General features: G+C 31.7%; 1 protein-coding gene and 1 long non-coding RNA gene across 2 annotated transcripts; both read right to left on the bottom strand.

Moving 5' to 3' along the window:
- Positions 1–50: 50 nt before the first annotated feature.
- Positions 51–1,330, bottom strand: LOC133032544 (uncharacterized). Its single transcript, XR_009685167.1, has 3 exons — positions 1,258–1,330; positions 801–1,156; positions 51–701 (listed from the first exon to the last, which is right to left on the bottom strand). It is a non-coding gene; the product is annotated as an uncharacterized LOC133032544 (long non-coding RNA).
- Positions 1,331–2,886: 1,556 nt separating this feature from the next.
- On the bottom strand, positions 2,887–9,116 carry LOC133031873 (uncharacterized). The gene is made up of 6 exons (XM_061105624.1): positions 8,309–9,116; positions 7,869–7,916; positions 3,580–3,863; positions 3,275–3,493; positions 3,104–3,196; positions 2,887–3,020 (listed from the first exon to the last, which is right to left on the bottom strand). The coding sequence occupies exons 1-6, from the start codon at positions 8,436–8,438 to the stop codon at positions 2,895–2,897; spliced, it is 900 nt and encodes a 299-aa protein (XP_060961607.1). The 5' UTR covers positions 8,439–9,116; the 3' UTR covers positions 2,887–2,894.
- Positions 9,117–21,506: the final 12,390 nt, after the last annotated feature.

Below are 21,506 nucleotides of genomic sequence, written 5' to 3'. Positions count from 1 at the left end.
CTTCTTTTTCACAAATAAACATAACAGTAGAAAAATCACTACTACAAAAACACCCTTTAGAGGCGGTTTTTAAGCCCTTTAGGCGTCGGTTTTCGCGAAATTCGCTACCGACGCCTATCAGGGCGACGCTAAAGGGTTTATTTGAACCGACGCCATATATACCCCTATGGCGTCGGTTATTAGCTAGGAACCGACGCCATAGGGGTATATATGGCGTCGGTTCCTAGCCAATAACCGACGCCATATGTGGCGTAGGAACCGACGCCAAAACTCCTCAGATTTTAGTTTTTTTCATTTTTTTTTAATTTAATTATATTATTTGAATTTTATATTTATTAATTTATATATTATTTTATTTAATTTAAATTACATATTTATTTAAATTTTAAATTACATATTTATTTAATTTAATTATATATTAATTACATTTTAAATTAAATAGTAATTAAATTTGGGTAAAAACATAATTTGATTTCATAAAAATAATTAAATATTACACAAACATGTAAAATTAGTTAAAAATATTAATAAGTTAATAAATCTAATTACAAGTTAATCTATAAAAATTACATAATGAAGAAAAATTCTTCGACCTTTGAACCTCAATCGTCACCGTGAATCACCGCCATCAATTGTTCGATCCACTTTCGCTGTAGTGGTAAAATTTCTGTTTTTGGATCGTATTGCTTCTTACCCCCAAACTGTTAAAAAAATTAAAAATTTATATTAGTTTATGTATATGTATATTATATATTTGTTATTATAAAATTTATATACTATGATCAATAATTAAAACTTACAGCTTTTTGATCTTCTATGTAACGGTTGGGGTTGGCACGTGCGACGATGTCAGTGATATATTTCAAAACATAAAAACCGCATTCTTGGCTTGTAGGTTGTCTTGGACAGTTTGCTTGTGAAATTCCTTGCCACGGGCCAAGATACTGATGTGCGTCCCCTATATACATGAATGCCCTGTTTGGAAAAATTATATTAGCATTTCAATTCGTTAGTTAATTTAAATTCGTTACATAAGAAGTCATTAAATAATTACCTTCCGATCATTTGTTCTATTTCTTCAAGAATTGGGCGGCCTTTTAGAGGGTTTAAATGGATAATTTTCTTTGGCGCAACCACCACTAGCGTCCAATGCATCCTAGAAAATTATATTGGAATATAAGTAAGATAGTATAAAAATAATTTGAAGACATAATATAGAAATGAACAATTAGCACTAAAGAATTTAATAAAGTTTACCCGATATTCCAAGGAATAAAGAACATTTGGTGGTTGCTGTTCATTAATGATAACCAATTAGCCAATCGTCTTGCCGCATAGTCAAAAGACTGACTCTGTTCTTCATCGCTGATCCCATGCACTGTGAGAAGCTCTGGGTCGTAAAACTTGAAAATTTTTCTCAGACCGTTGATGCTCTCCCATATGTGCCTGCCAAAAAAAAGTGTTAGTGCCTTATAATAATTTAACTATAATTTGATATAAGGTTAATTAGATTAAAGAAGAGTATACATCATTCCAAACAGCATTCTCTGGTTGCCGATGTAGTTACACGTAGCAACTCGTCGCAAATCCTCTCCAGATAAAATGATCTGGGTACGCGGTGCAATGAATCCTCGGGGGACAGAAATTGTGATTATATCACGTTTATCTTTTAGCCTTAGGAATTCATGAATCATCCATTTTAGCGAATTAGGGATCAACGCCATCTTCTCTTCCGTGAACAACTCATCTTCCCGTGCACCACGGCTTTGTGGAGAAAGCATCGGAGCTTTCCCCTTTGACGCATCACGTCTTGAGGGCGGTTGAGCGAGTGGACCCTAAACAAAACAGAACATAATATATATATATCAAATTTTATCTAAATTCTACCGAAATTTCGGCAGCATAACGGTTGTAATTGAATGACCCCAAAAATTTTGAACATGGCTGTATAACGACAAATAACACATATATAACAGTAGTTTGTTCATCCATCCCACCGCAGCACATATATTCGCAGAACCTACTTCACTACGGATGAATATTGAAGATATTCAAACTCCACTAATCATTAATAATTAATTTCAGTTGAGAAGTTACCTGGGTTGTTAAAATTAAGTGTTTAGGCCAAGGAAGGAACATCTGGTACACGTCCCTAACATATCTGAACTCTTCAAGTGGGACTGGGATTTCAGCGTCCTCTTGCAGGATTTCCGAAACCATGATCCGAGCATGTGAATCATCGTAATCCTGGCAGTGAACTTTGATCTTACCCACATGCTCGTACAAATACCCTCGGGCCACAATATTGTCGATGTTGTCAGAGCAGAGATGTACTTGCTGATTAAGGGCCGCATGGTCATCAAAATTGTATAGGATACCTTGGTCGTTGAGGGAAATGAACTCCTCAGCATAAATTTGTGGTTGTACCTCATCCTGAGGAGCGTATGGTTGTGGAACATACGCCTCACCAGCCACCTCTCCTTCTTCCTCTTGTTCGGCAGCGTTCCTCTGCTGCTTAAGGGATTGGACTTCGGCTTTTAATTGTTCAATCTCCTTCGCTTGCCGAGCCACAACATCAGACACTTCCCTTTTCTTCCTGCCGAACAGTTGAGATGCCCTGGTCAGGAACCTACAAATCATAAAATGCAAATTAGCAACGATTTCATTTGTGTAACTAAATAAATAACATTTGAAGTAATAGCATACCCAGCAGCCCTGACACGTCCAGGATGCTCTGGTGTCCCGAGCGCCTGCGTGAGGATATCGTTTTGGCCCTGGACCTGAATTTGTCCCTGACTAAGCTTCTCCTCTAATTGAGCCTAATGCACGCATATATTCAAGCAATTAGTATATGAATTATATACACTAACTCATGAGTAGAACTCAATTAAGGATTAATATATACTTACTATTTTCTCGGCAATTTCCTTGTCGTAATCAGTGACAAGTTTTCTACTCTTGGTGCGAGATTTAATCCAAACACGGTGGCGGGGAGGATCTGCAACTTCGAGGTCCTTTTTCTACATAACGTTATAACAATGAAATGAGTACCAATTAAATTGTATAGCACATTATAGCACATTAAATTTTTAGTATTACTTACCACAGCTTCCCGTACGTTCACCATTCCACTCCGACCACTTCGATGTCTGGATTGAATTTTTGAGGAACGTTCACGTTGCACCTTACTCAATTCCTACAATGCCAAAAAAATACATTAGATACATGTACTTGTATTTAAGAGTTTATCTTAGTGTTAATATAATTAGCGTACCAGAAATTCAGGAGTTAGTCTACTTTCAACAAATTTGCACCAATCAGCAGCGTCGATCTCCGGGTGCTTTTCAGGGACTTGTGCCAGTCGTCCCAGATCATTCTCTTTCAACGCGGGCATTATGATGTCTTTTGTCATCCTATTCTTGAAGTCTTTCATTAACTTCCCAGCTAGGATGAGACAATCATGTTTGAAGGTGTCCGGCACAATGAACCCCGTCTATTTTGAAGGAAAACAAACACGGTTAGAGTCAACATTTGGAGTAATAGAAAAACAAATCAAAATTCTAACAAATAATAGCTTACCTGAATGTCTTTCCAAACTTTATTTTTCAGAGTCTGGTTGACTTCTTTCCAATTTTTATAAGCCAACCCTATTGTCTGCCGACATCTGACTCCCAGAGTGGATACGAGCTTCGCGTAGCTTTTTCCACAGTATTGACCTTTATCATTAACTTCGAGGGCCACTCTTTTGCCCTGATCCATTAGTTTGGATATTTCATTCATTTGCGTCGGCCCTCGTGTAGGTATTGTGGTTGGACACTCATTTTCTGCTCCCGAATCAGATCCTGATTCTGAGTTCGCCATGTCTACACCATTAACAAACAAACATCAAAGTTAGCTACATATATAACAAGTAGTGTATATGAAATATTAAAAGCATAAACAAATTGTTAAGTATTCAGGACCATTCACAACCACAATATAAAGTAATGAAGATATCAAGTTACCAATTAGACACGTTTTCTTTTCTTTTTTTGTTTATGTTTGCCTGAATCACAATTGACCCATATTCTCTCATTGATATCGTTTCTAATGTATTCAGCGTCGTCTTCCTCAATGTTACGATCAATTCCCATGAGTTGCTCATGAATTGGTTGTCCAACAATGAAGTCATCGTAACATAAGTCAGCATTCTCCTCATCCTCTTCAGTCTCTAAGAACCTCCTCTCTGGTGTCGATAAAACAATAGACCATTTATCATTAGCCGGATCAGAAATGTAAAAAACTTGAGCTGCTTGGCTAGCCATGATGAATGGATCATTCTTGCTTCCTCTCTTACTTAAATCAACCAAAGTAAAACCAAGCTCGTCAGTTTTTACTCCAACGTTGTTGTCAACCCAAGAACACTTAAAAAGTGGAATTCGGAACGCAAAATAATTGAGCTCCCATATTTCTTCAATGACCCCGTAATACGTCATAGTACCTAAAACAGGGTTTCTATCTTTTGCACTTGCAAAGTGCATAGTTTCTGCGACGATACGTATACCACTATTTTGAACCTCTCGAGCATCATCTCTTGACTTTGTATGAAAACGTTTACCCCTTACAATGTACGCTTCATGCTTTGCAACCGCAAAAGTTGGTCCAAGGGCAATACGACTCAACACATCAGATACTCCATGATTCTTCGTTCAACTTTGCTATAATGGTATTCCTTAACCACCCAATGAAAGTTTGACGATGTTGGTCTGCAACCCATTTTTGTTTATTTTTTTGATTTCTTGGAACCATTGATTGTAACAGCTCCATATGGTCACTGTAAAACAAGTAAGATAAATCAAGTTGTTGTTCATCGTGACTTAAGTAATGTTAATCAAACAAAAGGTACTTACGTTATATATGGTTGAACCTCTGCGTTATTGTTCATCACGACTAATTGAGCTTGATCTAGTTCAAGCTTGGACACTGTGACCATTGTCCCTTTGCCCCTTAATCCTCTATCAACATCATCTGGGTCAGTTCTTGGTTTGCTAATTCCTATTGCCTCAACTCCAGCCATGTACTCTGAACAAAATTCCACAGCCTCTTCAGATATGTAGCACTCAACCATACATGCTTCTGGCCGATAGTGGTTACGCACATAACTTTTAAGTACCTTCATATTTCTTTCAAATGGATACATCCATCTCGCCCACACCGGCCCACACAGCCTTGCTTCTCTCACTAGATGAACCATTAAATGGATCATGATGTCGAAAAAAGATGGCGGAAAAAACCTTTCCAGGTTGCACAATGTTTTGACTACATGTTCATGTAATGCATCTAACTTATCCAATTCTAATTCCTTCCCGCACAGCCTATTAAAGAAAATGCAAACATGTGTCAAACACCCTCGAACATTTTTTGGCAAGACTGATCTAATGGCAATTGGAAGTAGATGTTGCATTAACGCATGACAATCATGTGATTTCAGACCCATTAGTTTCAATTCAGTCTCATTCACCAAGTTTTTGATGTTAGACGAGTAACCATCGGGTACTTTCATATTTGCAAGTGATTTGCAAACTGTTTGTTTCTCTTTTTTGGATAAAGTGAAACAAGCAGGAGGCAAATATAAACGTTCACCTTTCTTCTCAGGTGCCAGAGATTGTCGTATACCCATTTCAACGAGATCTAAACGACTATTTAGACCGTCCTTAGTTTTGCCGGGAATATCAAGTAAGGTACCAATATCAAGTAACCTTTTGTGCTTAAGCCTGATAAATTACTATAAGCAGGGAAATCACTGACAGTCCACAACAACACAGCTTTCAGATTAAAAAATTCTTTTTTAAAACCATCATAGACCTGAACCCCGTTCTCATACAATTCTATTAAATCGTCAATCAATGGTTCCAAATATACATCGATATTATGTCCAGGTTGTTGCGGGCCTGATATCATTAAAGAAAGCATGTTAAATTTCCTCTTCATCACTAACCAGGGAGGAAGATTGTACATAACTAGGAAGACAGGCCATGAACTATGACGACTACTTAGAGATCTATGTGGATTTACTCCATCCGCGTACGTACCGAGACGAATGTGTCTTGGTTCAGATTTGAATTCAGGATTTATGTAGTTCACTTTTTTCCAAGCTTGGGAATCTGCAGGATGTCTAAGTTTTCCATCTTTCACTCTCTTGGTCTCATGCCAAATCAAATTTTCAGAATGTTCTGCACTACGATATAATCGTTTCAGTCGCGGAATCAAAGGCATGTACCACATCACTTTTTGGGGGATAAGTTTCCTATTCTCCTTACTCTTGTTTACTTTATGCCGGGATAAACCGCAAGTCGGGCAATAATTCATGTCTGCATATTCCTTACGATATAAAATGCAATCGTTCGGACATGCATGAATTTTTTCATACTTCAATCCTATAGAATTTAACGTTTTTTTCACTTCATAAGTAGATTCCGGAAAGCAGTTGGCAAATGGTAAGATATCTTTAAAAGCAGCTAAAAATTGAGTAAAACATTTATCGCTCACTCCATTTTCTGCTTTTATGTTGTAAAACTTTACCATTGTTGGTAATCTTAGTTTTTTACAACCATCGAACAGAGGTTTATCAGCATCACTAAGAAAATTATCGAATTTCTCAGGATCATTAAGAAATTCCTCCTGTGCTTCGTTAAGCAAGTCCAATGGATAATCATCGAAATCATTACCCTCGATATCATCTACCCCCCGCTTTCCTAATGGATATGGATCATTAGGTAAATGTTCGCCATGGTAATACCAATTAGTATAACTTCTATTGAAACCTCGTAAATACACATGGTCCTTAATCATTGTAATATTCCCTTTAGATACATTACAACAATCTACACACGGACAATGAATACGATCGTGATTTGTAGAATTCTTTAAGGCAAACTCTAAAAATGCATCGAACCCTACTTGAAATCGCAGTGTGTCTCTCTCCTCACGCATCCATGATTTATCCATAACAAAAATCCTATCCAAAAAAATTCAGTATTTAGTAACTACTTATAGCTAGTTACTAATTACACAATGTAACTAACTAAGTTTCTCACAATTTATTCATATTAATTTATAAATTACTCAAATTCTCGTTTTAGATTAGTTCATATTATTAGGTTGTTTTGTTGATTAGAATGTTATTAAAATGTTAAATATTTTTAATAAATAAAATTGAGGGGAAAAATTTTTGGTAAAGCAATAAAGGTATTAACTAATATTTTCCCCTTTTAATTAACTTTTGCTCTTTATTTTCTTTGAAAAATAAAAATCCACATTGAACCTCTCAAATGAAAGAAAAAAAAAATAAAAAAAGAAGGATTTTATATGTTTATTTTGTTAATTTATTTAGTAACTAATTATATCTAGTTACTAATTACACAATGTAACTAACTAAGTCTCTCACACAATTTATTCATATTAATCTAAAAATTACTCAAATTTTCGTTTTACATTAGTTCATGTTATTAGGTTGTTTAGTTGATTATAATGTTGGTAAAATTAAAAAGTTTTCATAAATGTGAATATTATTATTTTTTATGTGACCTAACTTCTTATTACTATGTTATAATTAACTATATTATGAATGGTTTTAGTAAGATTTATCCTAATTCTACCGAAATTTCGGCAGCATAACGGCTGTAATTGGACGTTCCCAAAAATTTTACAAGTGCCTAAAATAACAAACAAAACAGATAAACAATACAAAATTAATCCACCCATCCGACCGCAGTACATGTATCCGCAGAACCTACTTCACTACGGATGAATATTTAAGATATTCAAACTCAACTAACATGCATTGATAATTAATTATATATTAAGAAAAAGTTAGTAAAAGTATATACCTATAATTGCAAGCCCAAATACGCTACACACAAAATTATGCCGAACCCCTATAATATAAAGAAATACAACGAAATTACAAAATTAATTATTTCATAACTTATAACTAGTTATAAAAAATTGTAACAAGTTACTTAGTTACTAAATTATACATACATATATATAATCAATTATATCTCACACTATTATCTCAAAAAAATAAAATTATATCACACACTAATTCCATTTTAAAATTTTTATTTCTAAACTAATGAAATCCCTCCAATGTCATTTTATTCACAATAAATATATATTGCAAAAAATATATAAAATACAATTACAAAATTTATTTTCATAAAAAATATACACACACTATATACACACACACAATATATACACACATTATATACAAATATTCAATAAAATATACAAATACATATATATACTAGGTATAAATTATTACCTAATAACCGCAATCCGACGACCACCGTAAAAAATCCCGACACTATACACATAAAACACAATAATATTACTAATAAAATAAAAAAACTCAAATAATAATTTACAAAAACAAAAAATAAAACAATATACATAATACAATAAGAATAGAAGCAATATTTATACCTTAAACGAGGTTGAGATTGAACAATTTCTCAACAAAAATGGGTGGCCGGATTTCACACCCAAAATTTACTATTTGGGTTCGGATGAAGCTTTTAGAGGCTAAAAAATCAGAACTTTTTAGGTGTATGTTATTAAGTATCGAAAATGGAGGATTTTAAAAAAAAAAATGGGCTGAAATGGTTGAGAAATGAGGGAGATAGGGTGGGGAGAAGGTGGTGGAGGCGAGGGTTTTGGCTGAGAAATAGGGTCTCTGGTTTTTCTGGGTTGATGAGTGAAGTGGGGAGGAAGAAGGAAGGTCGAGCAAAGGGATATACCCTGATCGACCCTATGGCGTCGGTTCCTTCATAGGAACCGACGGCATAGGGTATTTCAGAAAAAAAAAATAAAAATTAATTTCCAACCGCCTCTAAATGGTATAATGCAATTTTATACCTACGATTTTTATCAAAAAACCGCCTCTAAATGTCAATTTCGAACATACCGGGTATTTTCACACCCTTTAGCTTCCCTTTTTATAAATGGGGTTGAAAAAACTGCCTCTAAAGGCTAACATTGTAGTAGTGAATAGCAAGCAAATTATTAAAAGGATAAATATCATTTTGGACCTTGTATTTTGTAAAAGTTACCAATTGGACCATCTGTTTTGTAAAATGATAAAATAGACCATGTATTTTCCAAAATAGTACAAATAGGACATTGAACTGATTTTTATCAAAATAAAATTTAATAATCCGATCTAAAGGTGTTATGACAAAACTGTTTACATTTTCTGTATCTATTTGTGTTAGGAATTTTTTTCAAGTTAATTATATTAAAAAAAATTGTCGAAAATTAAGCTTAGGGTCCTATTTTTACCATATTGGAAAATACAAGGTCCATCTTGTCATTTAACAAAATAGAGAATCCAATCGGTAACTTTTACAAAACACAGGGTCCAAAATAGTATTTACCCTTATTAAAAACTAATGAAAAATTTAACTGTAGCTAGTTGAATAGAGAAATAGATTTGTGGCATAGATGTAGGAGATTATATCGAAATGAAAATTCACATAAAGTTAGGTTGGGACAACTGAAACTCTAATTTCTAAATTTTTTTATATAAAGGAGAAAGGTGGGTCAAGCGGTTGTTGCAAAATAATAATTAGATGTAATTTTTAAAAATTAATTAATTATTCAAAAATTTATTTCAGAAGGGTGGAAGTCTAAATTTTGTAAAAAAAATAGAATTTTATTGTAAATATTATAGTTAAATAAATTAAATGTTAAAAATATTATAATAGGGACTTAAATATAAAAATAAAATTATTTATAAATATTAATTGCTAAAAGGGGTCTTATTAAATATTTAAATTAAAATTAATTATTTTAAGAAAATTCTTAATTTTGATTAATTTAATTCTAAAAAAGAAATTTTTACCTATTGGTAACCTGCTATTACAGGTAAAAAAAAATATAATCATTATGGTTACAATAAAAATATAACCATTGAGTAGTCACCTAATTTTAAAAATGTTTTTCTTATATATAATTTCGTGATACAAAATTTTTGCTTGCTTCACAAATGTGTCGTGTCTTCTGTTTGAATTTATGATAAAATGTATAGGGTTCTATCTAAAAATAATAGGATTAGTAATTCATTCATTTTATGTATGGTATTTTATTTTCACATATTAGTGATGTGGGACTAATGTTAATACACCCACAGGATCGAACGTGACATTTGAAAGAACTCTGCAAGGTGAAATTGGGAAATTTGTGGGTGTACACATTGAGAAATTTGTAGATTTTGAAACAGGTCAAAGACCCCAATACTGGAAACATGCACACATTAGTCGAAATGTCTTAAATAGAGGCTAAAGGAGGACAACAAAAGTGTTTAGTTTGGCTCGTCTTTTTGGACCGATGGCACTTTGGGCTTACAACAGATCACAAATAGCTCTTTTATGGTTCGTCTTTTTGGATCGGTGGCACTTTAGGCTCACAACGGATCACAAACAACTCTTTTATGACTTATCTTTTGGACCGGGGGTACTTTGGGCTCACAACGGATCACAAGAGGCTCTTTTGGCTATCGAATAGTCATTAGAGTTTACTTTGGCTCTGATACCATGTTAGAATTTGGAATGAAAGTGGCTAATAGATGCATGGGGTTCTATCTCAAAACCTATTGGCAATGAGAGGAGTAGCCCATTCTGCTAGATATTTATATATATGATATGAAGCATATATGATCATGTATAAAATACAGAATTAATCAAACCTGTATGCACTATGAATAAATGATCGAAATAGTTTCAGTCATTGATTCTTTGAGTTTTAATCCCACACTATCTTTGTATCTACAAAAGAATAGAAAACCTATTGGTGTGGGTAATCAGGCTTCCAAGCTCTCTCTACTCTCTTTTTAGTTGAATTTACTGTTTTCACAGAGTAAATCGTAAGCTCGGAAACCGAGACCCTATATATAGCTGAGACATTCTATCAAAGTCTCTACCACAATTAATTGTCAGAATATTTTGACAATCAATTAAGAAATTAAATTAATTAATAAATCGTAGTATGACCATATATTTAGAATATTCACTCATATTACATTTTGATTTGTGATAACGAATAGTTGGTGAGATAAAGCAACATCAATTTAAATAATTTTATACCAATATTAGAAATATTCTAATATTAAATATAAAATATTCTAATAATTAAATTCATCTTACATATAATAATTTTATTTTTATATATCTAGCAATGTGATACTAACTCTAATAATTTTAAAAAATAGCAAAATTATCGTCGTGGTCACTGCTCACTAAAGAGTCCTTATGCACAAGAAAAAAAAAAAACTCTTACTATAAAAAGATATTAATTTTCTTATATTGAATTTTATATATTTTAATTTAATAAATAATATATATAACATTTAATTATAGCGAGGTTATATTAATTATGGCCAAGATATTTGAATTGTATTCAGAATTTAATCATGATCAAATTATTCAGATTCTATTCAAAATTTAATAATAGCTAATATACCATAAAATTTTAATAATATTCCCTTCTTCCTTCTATTTTAGAGGGGTGGAGTTTTGGGTTTTCTTCTAAAAGAAATCTTTTAAAATGTCAATTATTATAAATAATATGTTAGATGTTTTAAAGCTACGAAATGTTAGCTAAATGGTGAAGGAGATCTGGGAAAAAAAGAGAAATCATGGATTTAAACTCATAATCTTTAAGCTATTAAGTTATTAATTGATTGTAAATATTTTACTATACCCTGAAAAAAAAAAATGAGTTGTATAATCGAAATAAGTGACTTAAACTTATTAAGAAAAAAATGCCAATCAGCTTTCTCTCTCAACAAAAAAAAAAAAGGTTTGCTGATCCTATTTGGCATCAACTGATTGGACATGTGAAGACTTATAATGCCATGAGTCCAATAATAACTTTTAAAAATTGTAAAAATTCAATCCATCAAGTTGTAGTAGCTAGGGTTCCAAATTAACTATAAATCTTCACGAAAAATTAATTATATGAGCATATATGCTCTAAATAATTTTCTCAAATTTCAATTCATGAGGTCATATATATGCCATACAATAATGACGATTATTATTTATTTACTTAATCTGCATTTAAATTTTATACAAGGTAGTGAGGCAGTAAATTAGGATATTTAAAAGTCATATATATTCATATCTGTATATAAATATATTTATATATCTGTGTGTGTTACACTAATTATTAAATAATAAAAGCTCAACGCGGATAACATAAAATAATGTAAAGAGAGAGTGGGTAGACAGCACAACACTTTGTTCAACTTTATATTTATATAAATATATATACCAGAAAGGCCATATATTGGACCCATGCATAATATAATTATATTTATATATTCTTTTGAAAGGTAAATGTGTACATATATATAAGAATTGAATAGATGAACTCTAATCTAGTTCATGTTATGGAAAAAACTTGTTCTTTACGTTGCAATCTCGACAGAAGAGAAAAAGAATTCAGGTTAAGTGTATATAAGGTTTAAAATGCAAGGCTCAATAAATATATATACTCAAAAGATGAGAAAGGTGATACGTGTATATAAGGTGGTTTGGATTTAAAGTGTTTGCACATGAAGAATACTTTTGTATATATGGGCACAACCACAGCATTTAGGCTTGATTTTTAAGGCTGCTATATATATATATATATATATTTAAATATATATATATATAGGTGATCGATCAACATATATATGAAACCAAAAATAAAAAGAAAAGAAAGATTTCAGATGTGGAAAGAGTGTGGGCACGTGCATTTTACGTAAAGATTAAAGAAGAAAACATATGGATCACGTGATCCAAGGCCATTTAATTTATTAACTAAAAGCTGGCGAATCTTCAGGTCTAAGCAGATTGTGGTATCATGCACATTACATTGGGATCGATCCAAATTCTCAACAAGACATTCTTATTAGTTTCAACAGTTTTATCCTATCCATTTATACAACTTTCTTCCTTTTATTAACACATATAAAAACTAGTAATTTATATATATGAATATATAATTAAAGGAGTACTCATTATGATGAGTACTTCCACATGAGTCTCATAACAAACAAACCAATGATAGAAGCAAACTTCCTATACGAGACATGTGTATACAAAATAACAAAACAAAATTCATCACAATTATTGATATTATTTTTTTTTATAATAATAATACTAATGCACTACTTAAAAAAAATAAATGAAACTGTTACTTGTACTCAACCTTATTTTGTGGGAATCCTGTATGCACAACCAATTAAATTTTTTAATTTGAGCTACATTTATCAAATTATTAGAGAGCCAGAAGCCAGTTGTACTGCTCATTATTTTCGTCACCAATAATTTGGTTATATGTAGTATAAAATACATATCATCATGTTCATGTTATATATATATACGCATGATCCTACTTCTTTAATTAATTCATATTGCAACATTTATATATATATGGAAAGAGAGAGAGAATTCTAGAGAAGATCAAGCATGGAAAGCTGATTCTCAAATGTACCTTGGTGATCACAGTGTTAATATTATCATTATCAATCATCTCCCAAATAGTACGTACGTTGCTCCACATTATAAATATATATAATACAATTTTTTGGAGATTTTCATTTCTTACTTTTTTTTTCAACTGATCCTTTCTATTTTCTATTACCTTATTTAATTATATATATAATAAAATACAGTTTTTGGAGATTTCATACTTTTAACTACCAAACCTTGTAAGGACTAAGGAACGTTTGTGTACGAACTACTAAGCAAGAGAAACATATATATAATATGGACAAATGCTAAAGTCACCCAATGATGCCTACTATCTTTGTAATATTACATATGATTATAATTGTAATTTAATATTGAGTCTCTCACATATTTTATTTAAATAAAGATTATAGAGAACCCTTAATTAATTAATTAAATATTATAGGACGTCACCTTGTAATAGTATTAGACATTTTGGTATCCTATAACAATGCTCTATAATATATGAGTAAATGAGAAATGCTAAAGGAATGAATAATACCTAACACTGATGTATAATATGATGTTTTTCAATTGAAGCTAGCTAGCCAGAAATGTAAGATTATTATTAAATTATGAGAGCAATTAATAAATTCATCATGAAATTTAATTAACTTACATATTTACACATAATTATATAACATTAATTAATTTTATGTATCCTTTTATATATACTGAATGACATTTGAAGAGAAAATTGATGATTTTCTTTCCTACAAGGGGTTGTTTGGCTTTGTTTTTAGTTTTTAGTTTTTAAAATTATATTTTTAAAAGTGAGAATAGAAAATATTTTTGTCATTTAAAAAAATTAATGGTGTTTGGCTCATGTTTTTTAAAACTATTTTTAGATATTTTTCTTACTGAAAAAATATTATACATCATACCACGACATGAATCCATCCCACCTTGGCCCCTGGACCCTGGACCTCGGAGTCGGACTCAAACCCCAGACTCGACCCGGACCTAGACCTCGGACTCGACTTGGAGTCTAGGGTCTGAGTCCGAGTTGGGGTCAGGGTCTGAGGTTCGGGTTCGGGGTCGAGGTTTGGGGTTTGGGTCCGAGGTCAAGTCTGGGTTCGCATTTGGGTTCGAGTTCCGTGGTTTGGGTCAGGGTTCAGGTTCGGGTCCAGGTCGGGGTAGGGGTCGAGGTCCGGGTCAGGGTCGGGGATCGAGTCTGAGTCCGGGTCATGGTCTGATCAGGGTTTGGGTTCAAGTTTGGGTTCGGGTCTGGATCCTAGATCCGAATCTGAGTCGGGGTCCAAATCTAAGGTCTGGGTCCAGGGTCTAAGTCCGGGGTTTGGGTCTGAGTCCGGATCTGGGTATGTGAGCAAAAATATAAAAAACAATATATTAGATAAAAAAATAGAAATTGTTTTTGAAAATAGAAAATAATATTTTTATGTTTTCTGTTTTCTAGTTATTTAAAACTCAGTTTTCAAAAAACTGTTTTTCAAATATTTGGCCAAACACCCCTACTAGTTTTTAAAAGGAAGTTTTCTGCTTTTAAAAATTGAAAATAGTTTTTAAGTTATGAAGTCAAACAATCCCTAACTTTTTCTATTCTCTAGACATATGTATAGTGTAGTGGTAAAGCTAGGTAATTTGTCGAGTATGACACAACACCAAAATAGAGTTTTGACATTAGTTAGTATTATTGATTGACACAATTTAACTAAGATTTGATGTGCGTGCGTCACTAAATCAACGATCAATAGCATCAATTAATAATATGACGCAAGACAAACGTATCACTAGACAAATGGTGCTATTGATTGATGCTCATGGCTAAAAAAGAAACCCACATTTAAAAAGTCCATCAATCATTAACCCTAAATGCTCCTTTCAATCTCCCTCTTTCCATTCCAAAATTTAGGTCTATATCAAGGATAAAAGTTCTCGATAAAAGTTAAAATGTCATCCTAAAAAGTTCTCATTAGAGTCTCTTCATTAGAAATAAGTTTCTACCGAGGACCAAAATTACGTTGTCAGTAAAAGCTATACCGAGGAACGTAGAAATGTTCTCAGTGGTAACCTTGCAACCCATTTGACTGATTTATATCGAGAATATAGTTCTCGTTATAACCTTTTATTGAGAACAGTTGCTGTTTTATTTTTAATTTTTAATAATTCATTTTCATACTAAATATATTAAAATACATTTATTTTTTATATTAATATTTCTCAAATAATGATAAAAATATAATTTATTAATAATAATAACATACATTTGTATTTTTTACATTTTTAAGTTTATAAGTTTAGTTCCCTAAGTACTAAATATACAAATAAAAGAATTCACGAAACAATTAGACACTAAATATAAACATAACTATCGACTTGGTCTTTATTCATCAGGATGATCAGATTTTTAAGGTGGATTTCTACGATCCCTGAGTGACAGAATTTTTCATATCGCTAGTTCCTCCAACTGTCTAATATGTCCCTGCATATAAGTTATGGCATCAGCTCCAACATATACACCAACCTAAGATGCATGAGATTGGGTAAACGTAGGTGGCGCTTCCATCTCTCTTGTGCTAATTAGGCACCCATACCCTTTTTGGTGTCCATGATGTCTTCCAAAAATAGTTTGGACAACTGATAAATCTTCATCTTCTAGATTGATCACATTGTCGGGCTTTTCAGTATTTTGGGTGGACCATATTTATTGTGTCTCATGTATGACAGTCAATTTCTCCTATTACACAATAAATGAATTAATTATATATAAAATTTATTTATAAAAAGAATATAAAGAAGATAATATTTATTTAAAATAAACATATGTTTCTTTTGCAGTGTCAGTCACTCGTCCCTTGTCCTGTTTTATGGTGAGTGATTTGCTAAGCATCTAGGATGAGTGCCAATCGCTTAGGCTCTAGATCGCGTTGCAACATAGAAGCTTTTTTATTCAGAGTATAATAACAACAATAAAATAAATATGATAATTATATTATAAATTAACCTAATATACTCTTTTATAACACAAATCAGGTATAGATTGAGATCATATATGGCTCTACTTTTTCAATTTTTTTCCTATTTAATGTGTTGATCTTTGAATGTTTCTACCAAAAATAAATATGGAGATATTAATATGTAAAATTAAAATAGTTTAGTAAAAAATTCAATTGGCATTGAATAAAATTAAAGTAACTTCACTTCAGGTTGTTCAAAAAATACAATGACCTTGACCACTAGTTTATAGTGCCTCCAATATATTGAGTTCTGGAACTATTCTTTTCCAAGTGATCTTTCAATTCATGCTTGAATTTGCAATATTTTTTGACAAAAGATTTATCAATGGATGTTAAAATATAGCAAAGGGTGATCTAATCCATATCTTTCGCGATCAATATCGAAGATATTGTCATATAAAATAAATTTTATTAGTGAATATAATATACAATTAGCGAGAAGCAATATAATTGTAAAAATAATTTACCTCTACTCTTGACAATATCCAATCTTCATGAAGTTAGGTACTTGTGCACAATATTTGTAGTTTGGGACTGTGTGCTGTCATACAAGAAACCCTAATTCCCTCAAAAAATCATAACTATAAGAACTTACCTCGTTGTATGTTTTTCCTATATTTTTCTTGTGTCGGATGTCCAAGTTGTTCTTGCTTGTTTTGTGTGCTTAATCCCTTATGACATCCGCGTTTCTTTGGAGGAGTTGTTGTAGTATGTTCACGTAAATGTTAATAATATAAGTTAAACGCATTCAGCCCCAATATTTGTCGGTCCAAGAGGAGGATCACATCTTTCATAACTCCCGTGAGAACATGCAACATTTGGTATATCTATGATATACAAGTATTAGGAATATTATAATAATATTAATGTCACAATGTATTAAAATACAAATTAACAATATATATTTAATAAATTACCACTTATTCATCACTAACGTAATCATCATCATTATAAGTTTTTTCTAAATTAAAATTTTTAGGGTTGTACTAATTTTCATTTTTATCTTTATCAGCTTCATCGTCATCTTCATGTTCTATTTCTTCTATGTATTCATCCACTACTTCATATATGTCTTCCTCTTCCATTTCATCCATGCAGCCCTCCTCAGTTGGATTATTATCTTAAATATCCACAAATTTCGTTGGACCCTTATACGTTGAAAGTTAATTTTTGGTAATGAACCAAGATCAACAAACAATTAAAAATCAGATGAATTTGTGTCATGCATAACATGTACTAAAATATCTTCTAAATATTTTCCAATTTGCAGAATATCCCACACATTTAGATGATGAACTGCTTAGACGACTTTCTAGTCAAATTTATTTTTTAGATAATCATTGTAGAAAACTTAGATAGCTTGAGTCTCTAGAATGAATTTATCATCTTTGAATCCTTCAAAACTAATGTTGATACTAATGATGTTTTGTTCAGACTTCAATCTCTTTGAGGGCTGATTAGTGTCAATCTATTTACAATTAAATAATACAATAAAACATCCACTAAGATATGACATAACAACAACTTCTTTTAATTGGCCATAATAAGGTCCAAATCAGGGATACACAAACCTAAAACTTTTCTTGTTTTTAGAATCCCTTTATCTTTCAAAGAGGCTCTTCAACAAGAAAAGTTGTTCAAAGCAATGAAAACAAAAATGATTGCTCTTATAAAGAACAAAACCTGGCTTTTAGTTCCACTTCCAGATGAAAGACAACCAATAGGATGCAAGTGGGTAAATAGGATAAAGGGAAATCCTAATGGCAGTGTTAACACTTTCAAAGCAAGGCTTGTGGCCAAGGAGTTCCATCAACAACCTGGTTTTGATTTGACAGAGGCTTTCACTCATGTAATCAAACCAGTAACTATCAGAGTTGTGCTAACTCTAGCCTTGTCAAGGAATTAGATAATAAGGAAACTTGATGTCAATAATGCCTTCCTCAATGGAGACTTGAATGAGAAAGTCTACATGATTTAACCTCTAGGTTTTGAAGACCCCACCGCCAAACATCTTGTATGCAAGCTCAACAAAGCTCTTTATGGTCTCAAATAAGCACCTAGAGCTTGGTTTGACAAGCTACAACAATGCTTACTCTCATTTGGATTCACTACCTCAAAAGCAGACACTACCTTATTCATTCAACACTCTGCCCAAGGCATCATCCTTATTCTTGTCTATGTTGATGACATTCTCATAATAGGCAGTAATCCACATCACATAGACTCACTGGTCACTGCACTCAATTAAAAATTTTCCTTAAAGGACCTTGGTATACTCAACTATTTCCTTGGCATAAAAGTCAATTACACCACAGAAGGCATGTATCTCTCTCAAAGAAAGTATGCTGAAGATCTTCTTGCCAGAACCAAAATGCAAGGTGCTAAACACTCAAACACTCCCATGACCAGTGGCCTGCAATTGTTAACATATGGTAGTGATCCTGTTGAGGACATTCAACTATACAGATTTGTTGTTGGAGCTCTCTAGTACTTAACAATTACCAAACTAGAATCCTTTTGTGTGAACAAGGTCTGCCAGTTCATGCAAAATCCCCTACAAGCTCATTGGATAACTGTGAAGAGAATCTTAAGATACCTCAGTGGCACTCTTCACTTTGGCTTGCATCTAAAACCCCCCACCACATTTGACTTAACTGCATTTTGTGACGCAGATTGGGCTTTTGATCCCAATGACAGATGCTCTACTTCAGGTCATGCCATCTTTCTTGGACAAAACTTAATTGCCTAGTACAACAAGAAACAGACCACTGTTTCTAGATCCAGCACTGAAGCTAAATACAGGAGTCTGGCCAACACAGTTGCTGACTTAACTTGGTTGCACTCCCTATTCAATGAACTAAGAATTTCCCCTTCTCGGATTCCTACTATCTGGTGTGGAAATCTCAGCACCATAATGCTCACTATGAATCATGTTCTTCATGCTCGAACAAAACATATAAAACTTGATCTATACTTTGTTCGAGAAAAAGTACTCCAAGGTTTTGTCCAAGCTAAACATGTAACAGAAACTGATCAGTTAGCTGATGGCCTCACAAAAGCAGTATCCAACAATCGATTCATCACTTTTAAAAACAAACATACAATTGATGATGGACCAATTGCAAGTTTGAGGGGGAGTATTGGAAGAGAAGACAGCTAAAGTTGCTAGATTAGTCTGTTATTCTTGCTGTCATAAACTAACTCTTGTAACTAATTCTTTTTCTATCTCCCTGTACCTATATAAACTACATTTGTGTAGTGTAACCAAAGTCATCCATTCTTTGATCTTCATGTTCTCTTTCTTTGATCTATCTCTCAATGTTCTTCTCTTTCTTATTCATCTCTTTTACTCTATTTTTCACCAATTCAACAATGTCCAAAAAATCTCATAGACCTAAGAATCACAACGGTAGTCTACAACATAGATCATAGCATTGATAAAAATGGTAGCTGCGCTTTGATAAAAATCATTGGGGGTACTTACAAACATTGTAACTATCTCCATTATAAGGGATTATTCTATCACATAATAATATTGAAAACAAATCATATGTTTTAATAAAAATTAGATATAACATAACATTCTATTAAAATTATAAAAGGAGAGATAACATGTCGCAACAACAATTTGACCATTTTATGTGTCTTTTTCATGGCCTGTATAATAAAATCGAAAACATTAACTGGCCATCATCAAATTTTTAGATGTGACCTAAAATATACACAAAAAAAGAAGAAGAGTGAAAACTGTGATCAAGCACAAAAATTATAAGATAATTAATGTTCATCGAACACATCCAAGCGAATTTCTACCACAGTCAGTAAAAGATGAAAAGAAAAAAAAATAAGGAGGAGAACTTATTATAAATTGGATTTGTTTTTATGTTTTATTTTGCGTGTTTATTAATTTTATTTTTAAAAAATATATTTGTTTTTAGTTTTAATCAATTTTTTTTCAAAAAAAAATGATATTTGTTTTTACCTTGATTAGGTTTGAAGTAAGTTGTTATTTTTTTTTAATATTTGAAGAATTTAAGCATTATTTCCTAACAAAAAACTACTTAAGCATTAAAAATATTAAATAGAATCTTGTTATTTTTTGGTTATATTTAAAAATACTTTGATGAAAATTAAGTTTGTGAACTATAAATATAAATATGGTGACTAAAAAAGTATTTGTCAATTTATTTTTTTTCTATGTTTTTAGTTAAACATCAAGTTCAAATCAGTATTGAGCTAAAACAAATTCAAATGGTCCAGAAGAATGTTGAGGAAATTACATAAAATATAGTTTTTTTTTTCTTCTATAATTTTGAATGATAAATATTGGAGTGCATTTTTTTTTTTGTATTTTTACATTTTCATGGAATTTTATTAAAAATTAATAGTGGTAACGGTTATAATAAATAATTCCTACGGTGTTGGAAATATTTTTGTTCTTAAATGTTAAAATAAAATAAATTTTAAATAATGTATTTTTTTTTTTTTTTGAGTTATTTTGTAGGGAAATAGTTCATCTTAAAGATGATAGGGAATTTTACATCTACACTATTCTCATCTAATTTATAAAAATACCTTCAGTCATTTTCTATTAAAAATATAAACTCGAGAGTTTTAATTTTGTAATGCACAACATTTGAAAAAAAAAAAGGTAATATAGTGATTAGTTATATTATTCTTTATCTCTTTCTTCTTTCTCTCTCATTTTTCTTTTTTATTTTAAAAATAATTTATAACCACATCGTTACTCATTTTAAAGTATATGTTACTTCCCTATTTTCAGAAAAGAAACTATTTGATTACTATAACTAGTTACTGTTTTATAATTTTTTTAAATTTTTAATAACACACATTTTAAAATTTTGTTAATTGAATTATCTTATATTATACAATAACCATTTAGCTTTCAAAATAACAAAAAGTATATAAAATAATTAGTTTATAAAAATATAATAGCTTGTTACATTACATGACAATTTATTAGTTT

Source organism: Cannabis sativa, chromosome X (assembly GCF_029168945.1).
Source record: "Cannabis sativa cultivar Pink pepper isolate KNU-18-1 chromosome X, ASM2916894v1, whole genome shotgun sequence".
Classification (NCBI taxonomy): Eukaryota; Viridiplantae; Streptophyta; class Magnoliopsida; order Rosales; family Cannabaceae; genus Cannabis; species Cannabis sativa.
The sequence above is the reverse complement of the archived record's forward strand: the minus strand, read 5'-3'. Positions and strand labels throughout refer to the sequence as shown.